The following is a 23,590-nucleotide window of genomic DNA, read 5'->3' as shown; positions in this document are numbered from 1 at the left end:
AAGGAGAAGAGTTGTCCCAAGCCGTTGTATCAATAAGCACTTAAATTTCCCTTGATAGTTGCCTGGAAATGTGTAGGGAATCCATTGCAATTGACAGACAAATTGCCACCCTGGATTAACATCCATCCTATCTGTAGATAAGAACTGCACAGAAGCCTTTGAAACTGGGGTACAAAACTCAGGCTCTGGGGTTTCACACATGGCCAAGCCTCCTTTCTCTGATCCCACCTCCCCAACTGGCCATCTTGTGGTTTCCTGGCTTTTGTGCCTTTTTCTCCACTCTAAAAGGATGAAATGTGTCTGTTAAGGCTTAGTTATAAGCAGCAAGAGCTTTAAGCTAAAACATGGAGGTATTTTGGTCCTGTCACTTTTGCCTTTGGCCCCACCTCCACTGGAGTGTGACCACTCCAAGTTTCTCTGGACTGGAATTTGACAGAAAGTAGGAGTGGCCTCACTCGCTTTTGACTGTGGCCTCATCCACCACTGGGCTCATCTTCATCAACTTATGACATGCAGCCCTCAACAAATTACATTGAGGGAATTCAGTCCTCAATGGAAAAATGGTTTCCCTCCACTGCTTTGGGTCAATCACTGTGGGCCTGTTCAGGCAACATGCTAGGCCGCTAACCCTTTTGCAGCAAATGGTTAGTGAGCATGTTTTAAACCGTGATTATGTAGCCACCATGGAAAGAAATGGTTCACACGACATGCTAAACCATGGTTCACACAACACGCTAAGCCATAATGTTTACCTCAAAATGCTTAACCACCATGGCTTAGCATGTCTTCTGTGTCTCAGCAGGTTGTTGTGAGGATAAAGTAGGAGGGAACCATCTGTGCCAACCTGAGCTTTTCTGAGGAAGAGTGGGATAAAGTTGTGATGTATAATTAAAATAGCTCAGGTAATTAAAAAGTCACAGAATGATCTTTCACTCTAGGGTACATCTGATGTGTAACTGAATCCTAAAAGTGGCATAGTGTGAATACCTGGATAATTTTTACATCTGGCTGAAATCTTGGAGGAAGTCCAAAGTGTAGAATCCAGTTCAGTCTGGCACCAAGTAATATTATCACATCAGCACACTGTAGTGCCCTAAGAGTTAAAACAACAACAACAACGAATTCAGTTCAATTATTATTTCCACGCATATTAGAGCTAAAAAAATCAAAACAGAATTGAAAACACCAAACTTTCTATTATTTAATCAAGACGATTGAATTTTACTGCTTTCCACTCCTATAGAACATTCATTGTAGGCTACAGTTGCTCCTTAGTTCCCTAAGTTTAGTCTCTACTGCTTGGGCACCACTGTTACATTATTGACTGCTTTTCCACTATCAACTTCCTAGCTGTTCTGCCCCTCCAACATAATTTCAGATATCTAAATGTTACTAAAGTGATTTAGAAACCAGCCATAGCAAAGTATTAGGCCTAGTAAAATACAGTTAAGTAGTGGTACGTTTACAGATAATTGAAGGTAAATTCCAGAGTTTCCCATTGGTATAGTAACCAGAGGTAGCATGTATTGTCTTTGTCTTATACAATCCAGCACTGTGAATATTCTGAACTAAGAAAAACCCAAGTCTACCAAGATAATCCAAATTCTACACTAAGAAAAGCTGAATTCTGCATCGTGTGTGTGTGTATAATGCAAAATTTATTTTTATATAATTTATTCTTTTTATATAATTTATTTATTATTTTATATAATTTATTATTTTCCTCTTATGATCTTAAGCTTTGGTCTGATGTACCCACACATTCCCTTGGACACTGTCTGGATCTTGTTCTCACTCGGAATTGCTCTGTTTTGGACTTTTCTACTGCTCACTTTCCGTTGTCAGATCATCACCTAGTTTCTTTCAATATTACTCATAATCCTCCTCCTTCACGTCCCGCTTCTCACTCTTGTCGTGACTTGCAATCTATCAATTATGAGGCTTTTTCTCAGTCTCTAGCCTCCTCTCTTCCTTCTGTCTTTTCAGCTGTCTCCTTGGACTCAGCTGTCTCCTTTAATTCCTCCTTATCTTCAACTCTTGATAATCTTGCTCCATCTACAACTTGGATAGTTCGCCCTTCTCAACCCCAACCGTGGCTCACCTCTTTCCTCCGCTACCTTCGCTCTTGTTCCCGGGCAGCTGAACGCCTTTGGCGTAGGACCAGGGACTGGGCGGACTTTGTCCATTACAAATTTGTACTCTCCTCTTTCTCTTCTGCCATTTCATTGGCCAAACAGCAGTATTACTCAACGTTGATCCAGTCAAATGCTAGGCATCCTCAGCGGCTCTTTGCGTCCTTCAATTCTCTCCTGAAGCCTAATCCACCATCTCTCCCCGTCTCTCTGTCTGCTAATAACTTTGCCTCTTTTTCAATGCTAAAATCCAAACTATTCGCTCTGATCTGGCCAGCTCTGCTCCTCTTCCAGTTCCTGTTCCTCATCTGTCAGTTCCTCCTGCAAATTTCTCTGCGTTTCCTTCGGTCTCAGCTGATGAACTGTCTACAATACTGCGCTCTTCGAAGCCTTCCACTTGTTCTCGTGATCCGATTTCTTCTCGCGTCTTTATTAACCTTATTCCTGCTATCCTCCCTTCCTTGCTTCATATTATTAATTTTTCTCTGTCCTCTGGTTCATTTCCTTCTGCTTTTAAACATGCTACAGTCTCTCCTATTCTCAAGAAACCTACTCTTGATAGGCTATCTCTGTCTAACTACCGACCTGTCTCTTTGTTGCCGTTTGTTTCAAAGATCCTGGAGCGTGTGGTCTACTCTCGTTGTCTTGATTTTCTTTCTAGTAACTCTGCTCTGGATCCTTTTCAATCTGGATTCGTCCTTTGCATTCCACTGAAACAGCCCTTACTAAGATTACCAATGATCTTCTTACTGCCAAGTCTAAAGGCCTTTATTCCGTTCTTATTCTCCTTGATCTAACTGCAGCCTTTGACACGGTTGATCATGATCTTCTTTTAGATTCCCTTCATGACCTTGGATTTTGTGGCTCTGTCTATAACTGGTTGCCTCCTATCTAGCGGGTCGCTCTTTCAGCGTGTCGGCTAATGGCAGCTCGTCTTCTTCTTTTCCCCTTTCTGTAGGGGTTCCGCAAGGCTCGGTGCTTGGTCCGCTGTTGTTTTCTTTATACATGTTGCCCTTGGGTAATCTTATTCAATCTCATGGCCTCCAATATCATCTGTATGCTGATGATACACAATTATATCTTTCTTCTCCGGATCTTTCTCCGGATGTTCACGATCGTATCTCAGCATGTCTTTCAGATATCTCAGCTTGGTTGCTTCATCGTCGTTTGAAACTTAATATGGCAAAGACTGAATTGCTTGTTTTTCCTCCTAAACCTTCTCCTCATCTCTCATTCTCTCTTACTGTCAATGATGTTACACTTACTCCAGTCAAGGAAGCTCGTAGTCTTGGCTTTATATTTGATTCCTCGGTCTCCTTTATTCCTCATATTGAGGCAGTAGCTAAATCCTGTCGTTTTTTCCTGTATAATATTGCCAGGATTCGATCATTTTTGTCTGTCTCTTCAAGACTCTTGTTCATGCATTGGTTATTTCTCGGTTGGACTACTGCAACCTTCTCCTCACTGGCCTTCCTTCTTCTCACATCAGTCCGTTGGTTTCTGTTCACCACTCTGCTGCTAAGATCATCTTCTTGGCTCGCCGCTCTGACCATGTTACTCCACTGCTGAAATCTCTTCATTGGCTTCCAATTCACTTCAGAATCCAATATAAACTTCTCCTGTTGACCTACAAAACTTTTCACTGTCTAGCTCCTTCCTATCTCTCCTCTCTCATCTCACACTATTGCCCCGCTCGTGCTCTTCGCTCCTCTGATGCCATGTTTCTCGCCTGCCCAAGGGTCTCTACTTCCCTTGCTCGGCTTCGTCCATTTTCTTCTGCTGCCCCTTATGCCTGGAACGCTCTTCCAGAACATTTGAGAACTACAAGTTCAACCACAGCTTTTAAAGCTCAGCTAAAAACTTTTCTTTTTCCTAAAGCTTTTAAAACTTGATTTTGTTCTGACTTTATACTGTTAGTTTTACTCTACCCAGTGCCTGTTTACCCTACCCTGTGCCTGTTTGCATTCTCTTCCCCTCCTTATTGTTTTATTATGATTTTATTAGAATGTAAGCCTATGCGGCACGGTCTTGCTATTTACTGTTTTACTCTGTACAGCACCATGTACATTGATGGTGCTATATAAATAAATAATAATAATAATAATAATTATTCAGGATTTTTCTAGTTATAGGATACACGCCACTGAAACTCTTCCCCACATCACTGGAAAGCCACTCTTATTGCTTCTGAAATTTCAGAAGGCATTACCCACACACTTTCAGGTATATCTACATTGATAAGGACTAGAAACTTGCCTTTATAAAAATGAAAGCAGAGATACTAAAAAACCTGAATTCTGCATTCAATATCACATTGCATATATGTGTTTTTCTCTGTTCTCCTTACCATGATTTTCAAAGCCCTGAGATATATGGAGTATAGGGAAATCGTCAAAAAAAAAGGGAACACATAGGCATGACTTCTTGGTTTTGATGACAGAATAAACATGTTCCAAATTCATACTATGAACTATGCCTAAAATATCTCTTCATCTGTATGGATAAACCCATATTTGTAATGTAGAAAGCAATTCTAATAGATTGTATTTGGGTTGGGTTCATTACTTTCCCGTACATCACTCTAAGAAGCAGAATTTGGTGTTTTATAGCAAGGGTTCAATCAGAAGATGAGTTTTCAGAGAACATGATATTCCAGCCTTCCCTAAATTGGTGGTCTCCAGGTGAGTCAGATTACAACTCCTAGCACCCCCCACCCCAAACAACGTATAGCCCAACTGATCTGGTGAGCACCAGGTTACGGAAGGCTGAAACTTTTAGAGTCAGAGCTAGGAGGGGAAGCTTTGAGTTGTGCATTTACCTAGATCTGGCTGCAGCTACACAGTATGGATGGTTGTCAGGAACAACTCCTTTCCCCATTGGCGTAGGCAAAAATGGAAGCCCACACTGGTCCACCAACTTCCTGATGCTGTTTTCAGCACGTGAATAAGCAGCACCTAAGAAAAACACCCACCACCACAACAGACTCCTTGACACCATTTCAACACACCATGAATCCCTTTTAACAATCTATTTAAGCATGAGCCTACACCGATGGTGATTTTACCAACAGCCAGTCAGTGACTGTATTCCAATGACACAACAAAATTACTCTGTTAATATATAGACTGGTCACATCTCTTAATGGTGTACAGTCTTGCTTACAATTGGGAAAATAAGAATCATTTACAGGGTTCCAAAGAGCAAAATGTTTTATGGGATTACAAAGGCAACTTTATTTGGCAGTAGTGATCTCTCCTGTACCTTCTCCTTATGTACTTGTGTTACTTGAAAGAGATAACTTATACTTGAGCAGGGAATTTAATTTGATGACAGGTAACAATCAGAAGTCACACAGACATCATGTTAAAAAGTCAGTAAATGTGCTCTAGAGTTAGGTAGCATTTTTCTTCTAGTAAATCCATTTTCAATTGCTTGTTACTCTACATATGGGACAGTCTAGAAAAGACTACTGTATTTTTCTCAGGAGGCAAAATCCCACTCCCTCAGCAGGGTTTTAATTCCAAAAATAAAGAAGAGCTTACTTTCTGAGTTGCCTAAAGAACAAGTCAATGAAAGGAACCACTCTGCTGTATTTTGTAGTTAATGTCAGGATTGAAAGAGGATTACCTTTGCCAATAATTAGGAGAGGTTTCCTGGAATGTGCAATGAATGAAGCTGCTTTAGAAACCGCCACCTCTTCAGCCATGCTGATGGGAGGTGTGGGACAGCACTCCACGTATCTGGAGGATAGAAAAAAACACCGCCATCTTCAAAAAGAAATGGGATAAGCAATGGAATAAAACTGCTTGTTTTCTGATTTAAAACCAGAAAAGCCCCTTCTAATTCATGTATTATTTCAAGTCGTAATAATGAACAAAAATGTTCTACTGAGGGACACGTGAAAGATTGCCACCAAAACATATAGCCCTGTAAAGAAAAGAAAAAAATCAGCTGGCAAAAGAAACGGTAGTATTTCATTATGTGTACGTTGCTTAACACTTACCCTGTAATAAGTGTCTATTAATCTACAACTAGCAATTTGACAACAAATGGGACCCCAAGGCAAATTGTACATTCTTCTTCCTAACATGTAGGCAGGCACAGGCATGGTGGCACCAGCAGGCACTAACTCTGCTTCTTCAAAAACCAATTTCTTTCAGATTGTTAGAACACAGCATTTTGACTTGATTTTGTTTGTTGTTCCAATTCATTAAAAAGTGACTTCCAACTATTTTCTAAGCTTACTTCTGTGAAAGGCAGGCAAAGATTATGTTCTTTCCCAATTATTCCTCAAAAAAAGAGCTGTAAGTGATGGCTATGAGTAGGCTCCAGAGCTTCTGTGACAATCCCCCCTACCAATAATGCCCCCTTCCCCACTAAAACGTGTTCAGGAAAGGCAAAGAAAGGCAGTTGGAGAGGGGAATCCGGAGAATCCTATTGGACGTGCGTGGGTACGTGCACAGATTTAAGGGATCCTGTAAGCCCCACCCCACCAGATCCATTAATCTGAAGTACCTTGTTTAAGGATCATTAAAGTGAAGACCATTTAGACAGTGGTTTTTAGGTATGGGCTTGAACCTTTTCAAGAACCAAAGACTAGTCCCAACCATAGTGAGCTCAGTTTTTCTAGGTCCATTCTAGATGGAGTTTCCTTAGGAAAAGTATCTTAATTAGCCATTTCCAAATGGTAAGTTGGAATACCTTGGGCTGGACAGTTCCTAATTCGTCACTGTGCAAATTGCGTTGAGGGGACACATATCTCTGTGGTGTCTCTCATTTTGGGGAATATGTTTTGTTCAATTTGTACAGTTCAAGTTTTCCTTTGTTAGTAACACAAGCCCACAAATGGGCCCAAACACAGTCAAAATTCCAGCAGCGGGTCCCCTTAAATAAAGGGTGCCTCTTAATGATAAGGACTTACTTGACAGAGCTCTTGTTCACCTGCAGATTTACAAAGTCTCCAGGTATGTCAATATAACAGGCACCTGGGCGACCATAGATACTGCTCCTGACAGCCTAGATTGATTGGAGAAGAAGGTAAAAGACACTATAATAATCACATTTAGGACTTTAAGGGAAGTATCCAAAGAGGTACTTATGCTTCCACCAATACCCTTCTGCCCCCACCAATTCCACTGCAAAAGCGGGACCCACTGCTTATGCAACAGAGATTTAGCACTCCCTAGAGGAAGAACCAAAATGAACAGAAACACTAGTTTCTGAATCGAGACATGTTGGCAGAATTCCCTTATACAAGCTCCACTGACCTGCCCCATTCTAGAAATGAGCATTTCCGGTTGTTTCAGGTTGCTACTGCACCAGCAATAGGGGCGCTTGCACAATGCAATTGGCGTTGTACAAAAGAATTGGCAAGGACATAAGCACCCTGTTGGAAACTGCCCAAATATAATCAAAACACCAGATTTTATAAACAAAATGTGTTAAATATGAAATGGAAAAGGCATTATCGAGTTTTTTGTAGAATAGAAAAGCTGCTGGATTCAGCTTGCAGCCATCTATAACCAGTGACTATGTAACTATACCATCAGCAGTTACATTTGGAGTAATTAAGTCAAAATCTCCTGCTGATTGCCTTTTTAAAGTAGCATGATCCCTGAGTAAATGGCCTGGAGCTGTTCTTCAGTTGCTCTGGATTCTATTTGTTCCAGCCACAGGCTAAAGGCTGAGCCAACATTTCTTGATTAGAGTCTGTTTGGCTCAAAGGGTGTGTCAGTAGTAGTGTGAAACTTTACACAACCAATCCTGGAGATTAAGAAATGAAATGTGTCAACAAGAAAAATAAACCTGCAAGGTTTAAATAAACCACTTAGCTATATTTCACAAGAGAATGACTGGAAGGACAAGGTGTTATTAAGCACTCCATGGCTCAGTTCAGAAAACAAGTTAATCAATGCAATGTGAAAACTCCACTCAGCGGTTGAGTTTTTAGGGGTACTCCCTACACAACATGTTCTAACTCCACCGTTGTGTGACTGTGGGCTACCGTAGAGTTGAGTAAAATCGATAGCAATGTCTGATTGACAGTTCCTCTGCACTCTCTCCTCCCCCAGTCCTCCTGATGGTATCCCATCAGCCATTGCTGGAAAAAAAAAAAACAATCCCAGTGATTCTCCTAGAGTGGCACTCGCTGCTTTCGCCAAGGAACTCTGAAGCCAGTAGGAAAAGTTAACGCAACACAACAGAAAACTCCACAAAGCCTGCCACACAACACAACTCTCTTCTGCACAGTGTGGATATTCTGCGTGGAGTTTTCAAAAAAACCCACCTCCACTGTTGCGTGGAGTTTTCCTGCCAGACAACATATTTCTCAACGGTGGTGTAAAAGCTCCACCGTGGAGTTCTAAAATCATCGTTGAGTAAATGTGTTGTCTGAAGTGAGCCCATGTCTGTCTTGGATAGAATTTTTTTTCTCCAGGCATAATGCAGCTTTCACAGAGCTAAGAGAAACAGACTTATGTTCTTCAGAACAACTTGTATAATATTATTTCCACTATAAGGCTGCAATCGTACATTGGATTAAGTCCCATTCCACTCTAAAAAGATTTACTTTGATTAGACATGCATACGAGTGCACTGTCAATCACATATGAAAAATAATACAGATGTAAAATATTATAGTTTTCAAACATATTGGTAGTTTTCTAAATTTATAGGCTGATCCTATAACTCCCTGCTCTAGAAGATGTACAACTCATTTATTCATGCAACACCAACAACTATATTATAATACTGCACTGTAGCCACACACTGAGCCATACACGCTCACAACCAAACGTTCAGGAGCAAGTATCAGCATTTTTAAACTATTTTGTACCTTCTCAATAACAGCAGGGATAGCTTCTAGACTGCTTGGCCGGGCAGTAAATTTGCTGTATAGCCGACAGGCTTCAACCTGGAATCAAGCAAAGAAACAAGCCGATTTAAAACAAAGTTTTGCCCCGTTTTCTCTAAATAGTTATAGGACAAGTTTACAAAAGAGAAGAGCTGTGCTGCTGGATCAGACCAGATGTCCATCCAGGCCAGCATCCCATAGTGATCAAAGTGATGTCTTTGGGAAGCCCACCATCAGGGCATCGAGGCAACAGCTCTCTCCTGCTTTTGCTCCAGAGCAACTAATATTTATTTATTCTACAGAAAATATTCTCCTTTGTATTCACAAAAGTTTTAAAATAAATAAACCCAAATATATCTTCCGCATTTTAGTAATATTTTACACATATACAGAGATGCTTGCCCAAGTACAGATTTCTCTTACTTGAGAAATCATAACACCCAAAAAAAGAAAAGAAAAAGGCAGACATACGCACATATTAACATTGCTATCTACCATATCAAGCACTTGTGCTATGGAGCACACTGTGAAAGCTATCACAGCAGTTTTGAATATCAAATATTTTAGGCAGAAAAAGATGTAAATATTGGATAGCTATTTAAGAGCACTTGACTATGTGTGGTAAAGAAGGCATTATTTTTTTCTTAGTATTTTCATATGTGCTGTAAGTTTAGGGTATGTAGGGTTGTAGCGGAAAGGAACAGATTTTAGACAACAGGTGCTCCATCCCCATATTATTGGCGTTTTGATAGGAAGCAGAGCTCCTAAGAGTGACTGGGCTGAGAATGAGAAGGATTTGGTTGTGGTGGCGTGGTTATTGTTTTATATAAAATATACTGGAAGAAAAAAAGTGGCTTGCACAGTGAATTCTCATGGGTAAAAACAATGGGAGCAAATGGTTTTGCCCAATTTATTTTCATTAAATACATTTGCATCCCACCCTATAACACTGGGATCTCAGGGCAGCGTACAGATAAAATCACACAAACAGTATAAAACAATAAATATACACAGCTAAAAACAAATTAAACAATTAATCAAGCTAAAACCAGTATAGAATTTAAAAGCAATAAAAATAATGTAAACAATTAAAACTATGTGTAATCTGGTGAATTTAGCCATCAGTTTAGACTGTGAGTTTTAAAAGAATGCATTTCAACCATGAACCTTTGGCTGTCAATTTACACAAATAAGTTAGGACTCAAAGATGCCAATGTAGGAGGCCAACATTAATATGCATGTCTTAAACCAGGGATGCACACCCCATGGCTCACATGTGGCCCTTGGTTACTCCCAGTGAAGACTGCAAAGCTAGCAGCTAGTGTTCGTTCGCAAACACACATGTGCAGCCCTTGGCATACATTGGATGTGCCCTGCAGGGGAAAAACAGTTGCCCACTCCATCCTAAAGTATTGCCCTGAAACTTTAATGGGAAAAGAAGGACTTAGCTGCATACCTGTGGAAATTCTTGGAAGGCTCCCATTGTTTCCTGATTCCTGTCAGAGGAACCTCCAATAACAATCAAAGGCCTGAAGGGAAAAGACCACCACAAGTTTCATTTCTTAAAATCAAGGCTCTCAACACATTTTCACTCTGATTCTCAAAGGACAATATGTGTAAGCAAACATGGGGTTAAAACCCCATATCTAGCGAACAGGGATACAAATGGAGAGTGGTCCATGCTGATTGGGTCCAGGCATCTGTTGGGATATGATGGTCTAATATTTACAACCTTATTTTAGTTATTGCCAGACTGGGCTTCTGGCCAATAACCTTATAACAGAGTTTTGCAGCGGTTTCCAGCAAAGTCAGCACAGACACAGATTAAGACTGAGACTTTCAGTAGGTTTAAAGAAACCTTTACTGGAATATAAAAATATAATTTAGTTATGGCAATCACAAATACAAATACTTACATACGGTCAGTCAATACAGCTCTGATACATAGATGGAGTGATGCAGTGATCATTTCTGATGCAGTGATCATTTCTGATACATGTACATGGGAATACAATCCTTTTTATAGGCTAACTGTACAGTGATGCAACTGCTTGCAATCCCTTAATTGAAACAATCAAGTCACCAATTATTCAATCATGACATCAATGTCCAGGTGCAACGTTGACCTTTAAGTTTTCTGCTGAGTCTTCTGATTCCTCCAGCTCCTCAGCAATTAGTAAATCCCTGGAAACATAACCAGGATCCATTCCAGGATCCAACAGCATCCCCTCAGAAATGGTCAGCTTTAACAGCACTCATTGGCTGTGTGTGTAGGCTGAATTTAGGCCTCCATTTCTGAAGAGGCCATTAGCACTATCAAAGCTAATAAGATCAATGCAGGAGAAACTATGAATCACAAACATTACCATTCTGGGCCCAGTCTTACTAAGACCATAGCTAGACCTAAGGTTTATCCTGGGATCATCCAGGGTTCGCCCCTGCCTGAGCACTGGATCCCCTGTGTGTCACCTCGATTAACAGGTTTGACCTCTGGACGATCCAGGGATAAACCTTAGGTCTAGCTATGGCCTAAGTGTCCCATAATTCGTTCTTGGCAAGTTCTATTGATTCAAACAGAACAAGGAGATATCAAGACTCCGACAGATTTATTTTACTTACTATATCACCAGTTCGGTAAGACTACTGTTAAAGGACTGTTAAAACAGAGCCAGGATATTTTTTTTTAAAAAAGCACAATTAGGTGATATTGGTGAACAAATGTTGAGTTGGTACAGAAGGATTAGGGGTTGTTGTTTTTTTTTGCCTTCCTCTTTAAGATCAGATAAACTAGATGTCTCTTACCCTATCAAATCATATGATTCCAATAACATTATCATGTTCTTCACAGGCACTGAATTAAAGGATAAAGTGGTGCTCAGAACCAAGTCACATGAAAAAACATAGCTGATGTGACTCAGCTGGTAAATTTCCTACTACACAGAGCTCTTTTCCTGTATGGCAATGAACTTGAACATAGCAAGAAAGACATGATGTCTGTGGATAAGCCAATACATATTTGTGTTCTTTTCTAGCCCAAAGGTCCATCTATCTAAAACTGCATGAAAAGGGAAAAAGGGAAAAATAGGAAAAGGGAACGTGTGATACTGTATCTGGATTTTATGACACATGAACTATTTAACTTTAGGGTCAATATTCAGAATAGTTAAGAGAAAACTGCAGGTTCATTACCAGCAATTCATATTTGCATTGGCCATTCCAGCTAGAGCATGTACAAGACCAGGACCAGAAACCACAAGGCATACACCAGGCCTAGTAACAAAAGAAAAACAAAGTATATTTATTTATTTATTTATTTATTACATTTTTATACCGCCCAATAGCCGAAGCTCTCTGGGCGGTTCACAAAAATTAAAACCATAATAAAACAATATATGAAAATGTATGCAATAGAAACATACATTAAGCTGAGGAAATCCTAAATAATTCCACGTGCATCATGTGTAAACACTGCCCCATAGAGTCATGCTGAAGAATTAATTTGGAAGAAACAAAACAGGTGACAAATTTTTATTTATTAATTTTACACCACTCTTGAGCCAAAAAAAGGCTCCCACTGCGGCTTGGAAAGTCATTCCCCTGCCCAGAAACTTACAAATGTTAAAAGACATGACGCAAAAGGAAAAGGGATTGGAAGGGAGAAGGAAAAAAGGAAACTCAGGCACTAGATAACAATGAGCCGGACTGCACACAGTTTAAGGAACGGAGAAGCCAAAAGCTCGATGGCACGGTTGCTGCCAGGTGGCAGTTGGGGGAGGCAGGAGCACAGAACGGAGGATGACCATTCTTCCCTCCACGCCTTTCCCTACGGTCTTAGTTTCAGAGGGCAGTATCCAACTGGGATACTGCTCCACCACGAGACCCACTGTTTGCAGTGTAGGGCTTCTATGGTTGTAAACATAACCCCAGAAATGAGTTATGCTGTTATCTGTGCTATTTTGACACTGTCCCTTTTGCCTTAAGCCTGACCCACCACTGGAACACAGCCCCCAGAGGCTTCTCCGAAATGGCAGAAAGAGGCTTTGCACCCCTGCTTTATGAGGTAACAACTGCAAACACTGGTGTACAAGCAGAAAAAGCATAAGAACACAAGAAGAGCCCTGCTGGATCAGACCAAGGGTCCATCTAGTCCAGCACTCTGTTCACACAGTGGTTAACCAGCCATCGGCCAGGGAACAACAAAGCAGAACCTGGTTCAACAGCACCCTCCCGCCCATGTTCCCCAGCAACTGGTGCACACAGGCTTATTGCCTCGAATACTGGAGACAGCACACAACCATCAGGGCTAGTAGCCATTGTTAGCCTTAGCCTCCAGGAATTCATCCAACCCCCTTTTAAAGCCATCCAGATTGGTGGCCATCACTACATCCTGTGGTAGTGATTTCCATAATTTAACATAATTTAAGAATTTACTTTTTTATCCAACTTTGGAGCATCCACAATTGATTATGTTATGATATCTTACAATCTGTTATCAGTCGTGGCTGGCTTTAAGGTTGACTGTCGTACAGAGAGTGACCATTTGCCCTTGGCCCTAAACTTGGAAATTAGAGATCTAAAAATGTATGCAGATACAGAATCAACACCACGAAATGATGATGATTTCAGAGCCTCCCGTATTAAGTGGTCTGGCAAATATGCTAACTCCCTGAGACAATTACTTAAGATGGAGCTCTATTTTCACCTTGGCTCCTCTATCAGAACAGCTGATTCCATTGAAACCATTCTAAAGACTTATGAGGAGTTAATTCAGTCCCTACAGATTTCTCTGACATATAAAAATGTAAGGAGAAATCCAACCTTTGCTTCGAAATCTTGGTTCGACAGGGAATGCAGAGAGGCAAAAAATAGTCTAGCGGTTAAATATAGATCATACAGAGACCAGAATTTGACAAGGATCCCTGATGAATGGTTTGGGATGAAAAGGAATATAAAGCTTTAATTAAAAAGAAAAAGTACCAGGCACAGAAAGATTTGTGGCAGAGTTTAATAATGGCATCTAAAATGAATGATTCAGTTGCTTTCTGGAGAATAATTGCTGGCAGTATGCATAACAACACAGTCAAACTTGACTCTTGTATTCTTCCCACTGTATGGGAGTCACATTTCATGAGTATCTATGCAGCGAATAATGGAAATCTCCAGGGACCTCAGGGGAGTCTAGAAGGTATGATGGATTGGGCACCCGTATCTATCTCTGAAATTACCAATCTGGTACATCAACTAAAATTAGGTAAAGCGCCAGGTCCTGATAATATTCCTGCCGAACTATTAAAGGCCAACCTTGACTGGTGGGCACCTGTTTTAGCTTCCTTATTCACATGGATAGATCATACAGCATGTATCCCAGATGATTGGGGATTAGCTATTATCATCCCAGTTTATAAAAAAGGGAATAGATCTGACCCAGCCAATTATAGACCTATTAGTTTGCTGAGTATTATTAGCAAACTATATGCTTGCCATCTGCTTGATAAATTATTGGATTGGCTATATGCAGAAAATATTATTGAAGAAGAACAAGCAGGATTTAGAACAGGGAGATCAACAATAGATTAAGGTTTTGTTCTTCAACATTTAGTTGATAAATATGCCTCTCCTAAAGCTGGTGCCCTGTTCTCTGTATTTATCGACTTTAAGTCAGCATTTGACTCTATTCCTAGAGATAAATTATGGGCCAAATTTGAGAACACTAATATTGACAGAAGATTATTGCTGCTTATGCGGTGTCTGCATGAAAACACCAGGCTTTGAGTAAATTGCAACAAGGAAGGGGTTTTGTCAAGACCTGTCCCTACATCTAATGGAGTTAAACAGGGGTGTATTTTGGCCCCAACCTTGTTTAATTTTTATATTAACTCAATAGTGAAGAGACTATCAAACCCCGACTTCCATCCACCTAAGTTGAACAATCGCTCTTTATCAATTCTTTTATATGCTGATGATGCTGTTCTATTATCTCTAACCAGTATTGGGTTAAGACGCTTAATGAGGGCTTTGCATCTATTGTTAGAGCTACTAACAATTAATTATTCAAAGACCAAGGTGGTGGTCTTTGGCAGGAGGAAAATAAAACATAAATGGATGATTAATGAAAATCCTATTGAGCAGGTTGCTAGCTATAAATATTTGGGAATGATGTTCCATGCGTCAGGATCATGGCTCACTCATATAAATCATGTGGTGACAAAGGCACGAAGGAGCACTGCAGCACTGATAAGATTTTTTTATACTAAAGGCGGGCAACATATCCCTTCCGCGATCCAAGTGTTTGTGGCCAAAACTATTGCCCAAATGCTATATGGATCTCAGCTGTACGCCTATTATAACCTCCGCCCTTTAGAAATTATTCAGACCAAATTTCTAAGAACTATTGTGCGTCCAATGCTGCTTTGCGGTTAGAGGCTGGTCTAATTCCCATTGAAGCCTATACCAAATTGCATATGATAAATTATTGGTTGAAACTTACATTCTTACCAGTTGGGTTGGCTCCTTTGATATTGTTGGACTCCTTTCAATCGAAATGGAAAAAGTATTTGGGTAAGGAGTTATCTCTATTAGGATTTTCTCCCAACGCTTTAATAGCTTTAGGCTATTCAAATGCCAAGGCAGCTGTCAAACAGAGAATCTGGGATATTGTATTGCAAGAGCATGTCAGCTCATTGTCTTATGCCAGTCCCTTAAGAAATAAGACCTTTGAGCCAAGTGCTTATCTGACTTATCTGACTTACCCTAATTACAGAAAAGCTTTTACTTTGGCCAGATTTGATGTTCTGCCCTCCAAGTTTTTGGAGGGGAGATTCCAGGGAATACCATTCCAAGACCGTCTATGCCCCTGTAATAACGGGGATGTTGAAATGGTGAGTCATGTACTTTTATACTGTTCTTTTTATCAGGATCTTAGGAATGTTCTTATTCTACCTATTTTATATAAATACCCGGGTAGAACTGCAAAATTTTATATTTCCTTATTACTCTCGGATAAGATTCCCTATATTACCAATAAAGTAGCTAAATTTTGTGCAATTGCAATAACATGCCGTACCATTTTAGCCCGAGTGTACTCTGTGATTTTAGATGGATTTGTTGATATAACTGTTTTGAACTCTGACTCTCTAGTTGTTGGTAGTTTTAATGTGTTAATGTATTTTGTATAGAGTGTTTGTTAAATGTACTGTAGGAATTGGTCAATGACCGTAATAAAATATATTCATATATATTCTCTGGAAGGCAATTACAACAAAGCCTTAGAATTCCAGGCCTGATCATAATGACAGAAAGCAGACTGCTTTTGCACCACAGCCAATGACTGACTCCAAAACATGCAACTTACCTGCCTGTCAGATACCCAACAGCGGAAGCAGCATAGGAGGCCTATTGAAAATTAAATAAACATGCATTAATAAGCAGTCAAATGTGATGCATGGAGCTGTAACAAAACATTATTAGATATTGCCATCTTGTAGACAAAATGGCTTCCTATAGATAGATCTTCACTGAAGTGAATGGGCTGTCGTCTATATACAGAAGTTGTGTATTGGGATTTCCATACAGAAAACATTTCCTGCTTTACTGCCAATAGTCCTGTGTGTTAATTAAAAGGAAGAGGGAGAGAGATGCAAGGTATTATCTACTACTGCTGGGAATTGTAACCCAAGACATCTGGAAGGCACCCAGGTTGGGGAAGGCTGTATTATGCAAGATCAACAGTGCAATCCTATAAGTGCCTACTCAGAAGTAAGCCCCATTGAGTTCAGTGGGACTTATTCTCAGGTAAGGAACACTTTCCACAGGCATCTAACAAGGGACCCTTGTATGCTGCAAAGCATTCTGGTCAAAGGGTCACCAAGTGAGCGTGTGAGCTCACCACTGGCAAATGCATTTTTGTATTATTCTGACAAGAGCGCCCATCAGAACAGATGTATAGAACCTCAGGCCCACCTGGGTCTCAATCCAGCCCTCCAGAGTTCCCCAGAAGGTTATGCCCCCCTGCCCCACTCCCTTTCCCCCTGGTGGTTTCTAGGATTCTGTACAGGTTTATCCCATTCTAAAAGGTCAAAATGCCCCCTCCTAAGGCTGTAAGAGCTTTATTTATTTATTACATTTTTATACCGCCCAATAGCGGTAAGCTAAAATATTTTGGTATTTTTGGTGGTATGGTCCTGCCCCTTTTGGCATTTTGGCCCTGCCCCCCACTGGAATGCAGCCCCCAAACTGGTCCAGAAACTATAACACAAACAAAACATTTTAACCTGTTTCTTTAACATTCGCCTTGTTCTACAAACGTTTTAAAGGCAACCAATAATCAAACCAGGTGAATCAATGAGATTTTTGTTACTGCATACTCATTTCTCCTATATAGTTTGCATGCTGTTTTACATGTAGTTCAAATTCTGCAGAATCAAATATAATGTAGTGCATAGTTAAAAACATTATACATGTCAGATTGTGACCCAGTTCAGAGGGGGAAAATGCAGCTTACAAAAATAAGTTGCATTATGATCTGGGCGTGTAGGAAATGTTAATCTCTCTTTCTCAAATGCTTTCTCTGCCTCAGCATCAGGTGTTGCATCAAGGATGTCATCACTAGGCCTGTCCCCTTAGGCTGGGTGAAGGAGTTTCTGGCGATCAATTGGAATCAGATTATGAAGCAGAACAGACGGCGCCAGAAACGTACCAGCCTACACAGGAGGTGGAGGAGGTAATTCTCACAGGCTCTTCACCAGCTGGGGATGAACTTTTGCCAGACCTTATCAGTGAAAACATTAACAACACAGTCTGTGGGAAATCAGCATTCTTCTGAGGGGGAGGGCACTTCAGGGCTGACTGATCCTAGAGTCTGCCACAGGCTCAAACGGGCAGATCTAAAGGAAGGTGCGAGAAGGTGGGTCCAGCTAGCTTCTCGCCAGACTTCTTCAGAACCAGTCTCTCTGAAGTTAAAGTGTTCTGGGAAAAGGCTTTCCCTGTTTGCATAGTTTTGCCTAGAGGAAAGTTCCTAGAAGTTAGACTCTCTTCAAGTGGAAAGAGATGTTTATTGCCTGAATAAAGCTTTGTGGATTACATGGCAGACCTCTTTATTACCTCACAATAACGTGGTAGGTTTTGGAAAACACAACAAAGAATGCAATTCAACTTTTATAAATGTAAGCTATAATAACAATTATTTGCCATTCATAACCTGATTACATTTATGAAAAGTTAATTATCACTGCTACCGATATGAAGCTACCCATACACTACGCTCAACATCTAAGGTCCTCCTCCGGGTGCCTACCCTGAGTGAAGCTTGGAGAATGGCAACAAGGGAGAGGGCCTTTTCAGTGGTGGCCCCTCAATTATAGAATGATCTCCCCGATGAGGCTCGCCTGGCGCCAACATTGTTATCTTTTCGTGCCTGGTCAAGACTTTTCTCTTCTCCCAGGCATTTAACAGCATATGCTGAGTTTTTTAACTGACCCCAGAATAGTTGTTTTTAAATGGATATTGTCTGTTTTTGTATGTATTTTATGGTTTTAAATTTTGTATATTTCTTTTTAATGTTCACTGTTTTTGACTTTTGTAAACTGTCCAGAGAGCTTCGGCTATGGGGCGGTATATAAATGTAATAAATAAATAAATAATAATAATAATTGTAATTCTCTAAGGGCGAAATCCTATGCATGTTTAGACAGAAAGAAGTCCTACAACTCCCAGCATTCCCCAGTAGTAGTATTTATGTTAATATATTAAGCAGTAAAATAATAATCATAAAATAATGATTCGAGGAAAAGAATAGAATAGAATTTTCTCGCTTCAAAATGTCTTATATATCTACATTTCCCCCACTAGTGTGATAGCTCCGGCTTTTGGGTGGTATAGAAATGTAATAAATAAATAAATAAATACAAATAGAGTTAACAAACCAGGACAAGAGCAAGAATGGTTAAATTATTAGAATGGTAACTATAGAAAGCATAGATGTGAATAGTCAACATGGCACTTAGTGTAGGAGTAAAATCTTGAGGTAGCTCTTCAGAATTAACATGACGGGTGCGAATGCTGTTCCTACATAAAATCTTTGACGAACAAAAGAGAAAATGATTACTACTCAAAAACCAGAAGGCAATTTAACATGACATGTGTTTCCCTTCTCCTTCTGAAAAACAAAAAAGCAAAAAACATGGCAAGGTATAAATGTTTAAAGATATCCACAGTGGGTGTTTCATTAGCAAGACTCTTTGTACTTCACAAGCAGGGTGCCATGGCAACAACACACTGTCAAACCAAGTAACAGGCAAAAGTAGCACACAAAATTTTGCAGGTACATGCAACCCTGTCGTTGCTGCCTTTGATTTTAAAGAAAAACTGATGCGTTCATGATTTTTAGTTACACTTTTATAACTGGAGAAAGTTCACAGCTATTATTATATGACAATTACACAGGGAAATGTTCAGGGGCAAATAACTTATTAGGGCTCAATTACATCTGACATTCTTTTCTTCTGCGAGGCAGATTTTAGCAGAATACCAAGAGGTGCGGTGAGGGAAGGTTAAGAAAGGTAAAGTGTTGAGAAGCAGCATCTACAACTGCATTTTGTACACAAAGATATTGGAGAAAGACTACATTCATGGGCTCCTTATTTTCAGATTACAGAGGATAACCTTATATTGGGTCTGTTCAAACGACACACTAAGACATAGGCTGCTAACCCTTTTGCAGCAAATTGTTAGTGAGAGTGTTTAAACTGTGGTTATGTAGCCACCATGGTTAGGAATGGTTCACACGACACACTAAGCCATAATGTTTAGCTCCAAATGCTTAACCACCATGGCTTAGCATGTCATCGGAACAGAGTCAATAAGTCAGAATCATCTGTGGATGTTGAATTCTTCTTGCTTAGGGGCTCAGGTAAAGGTAACATGCACCCCTGAAATTAGAGCTGCCTTAACTGAAAATCAAACCTGGCATGTTCATGAAAAACTATAGCTGAACCACACAAGCCAATGTCCAAAGTTGTTGATGTGTGTTAGATATGTCAAACCTTGACAAGGTGCTGCTAGTACCTACCTCTTAGAGCAGGGGTGGACAACTTGTGGCCCTCCAGATGTTTTGGCCTGCAACTTCCATTGGCCCTAACCAACAGAGCCAATGGTGAGGGATCATGGTAGGCCAAAACATCTGGAAAGCCACAAGTTGCCTACTCATGTCTTAGGGCTACTCAAAAGCTATGAGATAGCATTGTCTCCTCCAATAGACATTACCACGTCTGCACATGGACACAGGCATGATGAGAGTTGTGGGCCTTTTTTTCTGTCTAAACATGCATAGGGTTGCACCTTTAAAGTTAGGGTGACTATAGGAAAAGGAGGACTGGACTCCTGTATCTTTAACAGTTGCATAGCAGTTAAAGCTGCAGGAGCCCTGCCTTCTTTTGTATCTAGTCACTCTAGTATGACTCCTGCAGCTTTAACTGTCGTGATGAAGAGGGCATTTCACCAGGTGCTGCATGCATACAAATGACCCCTGCTGAAATTCTCTTTTATATGCAAGTGTTAAAGAGACAGGAGCCCAGTCCTCCTTTCCATATGGACACCCTACTGAAAGTACAAGCTGAATGCGGTAGATAGCAGCTTTTCACAATGAAAATCTTTGCATCATGTCCTACCTCTCCCCTTCCACCAAACACATTTACAGATATTGAGGTCTTGCCCCACTTTAACTCCATTTCCTATTGTATTCTGTAGCAGAAAGCAAATGCAGCTTTTCGTACGAACAGACACCTTGCAAAAGTTTAACTAAATGCAAGGTTGCTGAGTCAACAGGCTGCATGTCATGCCCCAAATTAGGAAGGTGGTAACCATACGGCTTTTGGAGACATTGCCAGCTTCCTGGTTAAAATATAGCTGCTTAGCATTCTTCTTCTTTTTAAAAAAATCAGAATGGCTACATCTGTGCTGTCAGTCTCAGTGACAATTTTGAGGTGTGCAATAGTGAATGTGAAAGATAGCACTTGATTTGTAGGGAGTCAAGTCATCTGTGAAAAAAATAAACTTTTACGATAGAACAGTTACTCAGCAAACAGGAAGGATAATTACCTCAGCTCATAAACCACAAAGATTAAGATACTTACAGCTTGTTCATTGCGCATTCCTATATATTTAATTCCACTTGCTTGAGCGGCGACTGCTACTTCAATCACAGGAATACCAACAATACCAAACATGTACTCAATGTTCTGAAATACATAGTGTTTTAAAAAATTACAACTGTCTTCACAAACTATTTATCTTCAATACATAGATCTGAAATGCTAACCATTTTGACAAGATTTCTAGGAGAAAACGTTAGAATTTTAGAGTACTTTTAGATTAAAGAACAGGAAGCCGCTAGTAGGAATAAATGGACAGTTCTCATAATGGAGGGATGCAAACAGTAAGATCCCTCAAGGATCTGTATTAGGCTTTTTAATTTGTTCATAAATGATCTGGAGTTAAGGGTGAGTGGTGAGGTAGCCATGTTTGCTGATGACATCAAATTATTTAGGTTGCTAAAAACAAAAAGGAAAAGTGAAGAGTTCCAAAAGGATTTCTCCAAACTGGGGGAAAGGGCATTAAAATGGCAAATGTGTTTCAGTGTAAGCAAGTGTAAAATGTCCTAACTTCACATATAAGCTCTGCAGTGTATACATCTGAGGTGGTGGGAAATTGGAATTTGGGGCCAGGGTGGATAGTTTGATGAAACCATTGGCCCATTGTGCTCCTGCTGTGAAAAAGGTGAATTCTATGTTGGGGATCAGTAAGAAAGGAATTGAAAATAAAACTGACAATGCCATCTATTTGTATGAAAGTGTTTTGACATTACGACACTTGGAGTATTATGTATAGTTCTTGCCATTGCAGCTCAAAATGGTTTTTGTAGGCTTGGAGGAGGTGCAAAAAGGCCAACCAAAATGATCAAGGGGTTGCACTGCAGCAATTCCCGTATGAGGAAAAGCTAAAATGTTTTAGGATTTTTAGGTAAGAAAAAAGGTGAGTAAGCGGATGGAGGCATGATACAGGTGTATACAATTACTCATAGTGTGGAGAAAGGGAAGCATTTTTCTCCTTCTCTTAGGGTGCAATACTATCCCCTGGGCCAGGGATAGCCTGAATTTACCAAAGCCGCCTGATTGAGGCAGCAGGTAGAGGAGTGTTTCAGTCAGGGCAACTTCCCACACCTCTTGTAGGGTGGTTGCACCTGATCCGTGCCTTTCTCCATTGGAGAAGAGAAGCCCTTCCAGTTGGGAGGGGAGAGGGGTGCCCCAAATAGGGAATCCACCTGTTATCTCCAACTGATTGGAGATAACGATTCCTCTCCCTAACTCCTCCCCAAACCCTTGGCAGCCTAAGGGGAGCCGGACCTGGGGAGGGAGTGCAAGCCTCCACTGGCTGGAAGAGGAAACTCTGCAGGCAAGAAGTTCCCCATCTCTGCTATTTATCTAAGTGCCCTAATCCATGTACCTTGGAGACTGGAACAGGCAGAGACCATCGGAGCCTGCTTCAGTTGGACCCCCCCCCTCCCAAGGTTAACTGTCATCTTCACCCTGTGGGGAAGAAGAAGGAGCTGTTGATCTGCCCCTCCATTGGGAGATGAGAGGATGGAGCAGGGCCTTCCCACCAGCCTGAACAGTATCCTTAATTTCTTTTTATTTTCTCCCTCTTCCCTCCCCATCCCCTTTTCCTTGTGTGTCATGTCTTTTTTAGAATGTAAGCCTGAAGGCAGGGACTGTCTTCTTTACTGATCAAGGGAAGCCGCCCCGAGAGCCTTTTTGGCTGAGGTGAGAGATAAAAATACTCTAAATAAATAAATAAATAAACTCAAAAGAAAACTGCTCCTCCTCTTCCCAATGAGATTAGATCCACAGTGAATGTCACAAGGCAGCAGCTCAGGACACACTTTCGTGCAGAAGAAAAGTCAGCCAGTGGAGATGGCAGGTAACCCGGTTTATAGTGAGAGGCAATGGGGGCTGGGGGCGCCGACGAGGCTACAAATCCGCTTTGGGTCTCAGTCAGATGTCCAAAAGAGCTATCCAAGGTGCTGAACCCATTTGGGGGGCAGGCTCCAGCACCTTGGATAGACCTTTTAGAGTTCTGACTGAAACCCAGAGCGGATTTGCAGCAGGACTGACATCAGGGCCACCAGCCTCCACTGCGGAGAGGTGCCGAAATGCAGGCAGGTCCGCTGAGATTTCAAACCAGGTCTTTTGGGCGAGCTTTTCCCAAGACTTGGGTCTCCTCTGGCAGACATTTGTACGCCCAGTTACGCGACTCCATAGTGAGTGGGACCAACTACAAGAACTGATTGACAGAGGGCTCGATCCTTGGTTCCAGTTTGAAATCCCCCTGTCCCTCCCCCTCCCTACACAATATGGCTCCTCGCGTGCGCTTTTCAAGAGAATTGCTCCTTTTCGCTCCCCGTAGGGGGGGGGGGGTCGGCATAATTCCGGGCGCAACCGGTTCAAGGGTCATACAATAGTCTTACTTGCATCTTCAGGGCTTCAGCGATGACCTGCGCCCCGCTGACTTCTTCGTCTTCCTGCCCTGCTGGGCTTTGCGAAGCCATCGCTTA

General features: G+C 41.0%; 1 protein-coding gene across 1 annotated transcript in view; it reads right to left on the bottom strand.

The window, feature by feature from the left end:
* HACL1 (2-hydroxyacyl-CoA lyase 1) overlaps positions 1-23,584 on the bottom strand; it is a 36,770-nt gene extending 13,186 nt beyond the window's left edge. Inside the window, exons 1-10 of the mRNA XM_063128576.1 lie at positions 23,504-23,584; positions 21,114-21,218; positions 16,337-16,377; positions 12,175-12,255; positions 10,442-10,514; positions 8,968-9,045; positions 7,054-7,148; positions 5,760-5,872; positions 4,951-5,086; positions 988-1,093 (exon numbers count right to left, since the gene is read on the bottom strand). Of these exons, the coding sequence (XP_062984646.1) occupies positions 988-1,093; positions 4,951-5,086; positions 5,760-5,872; positions 7,054-7,148; positions 8,968-9,045; positions 10,442-10,514; positions 12,175-12,255; positions 16,337-16,377; positions 21,114-21,218; positions 23,504-23,584 (909 nt within the window). The remainder of the gene's footprint in view (positions 1-987; positions 1,094-4,950; positions 5,087-5,759; positions 5,873-7,053; positions 7,149-8,967; positions 9,046-10,441; positions 10,515-12,174; positions 12,256-16,336; positions 16,378-21,113; positions 21,219-23,503) is intronic.
* Between the last annotated feature and the right edge of the window lie 6 nt (positions 23,585-23,590).

The sequence above is a fragment of the Elgaria multicarinata genome, chromosome 1 (genome assembly GCF_023053635.1).
Source record: "Elgaria multicarinata webbii isolate HBS135686 ecotype San Diego chromosome 1, rElgMul1.1.pri, whole genome shotgun sequence".
NCBI lineage: Eukaryota > Metazoa > Chordata > Lepidosauria > Squamata > Anguidae > Elgaria > Elgaria multicarinata.
The sequence above is the reverse complement of the archived record's forward strand: the minus strand, read 5'-3'. Positions and strand labels throughout refer to the sequence as shown.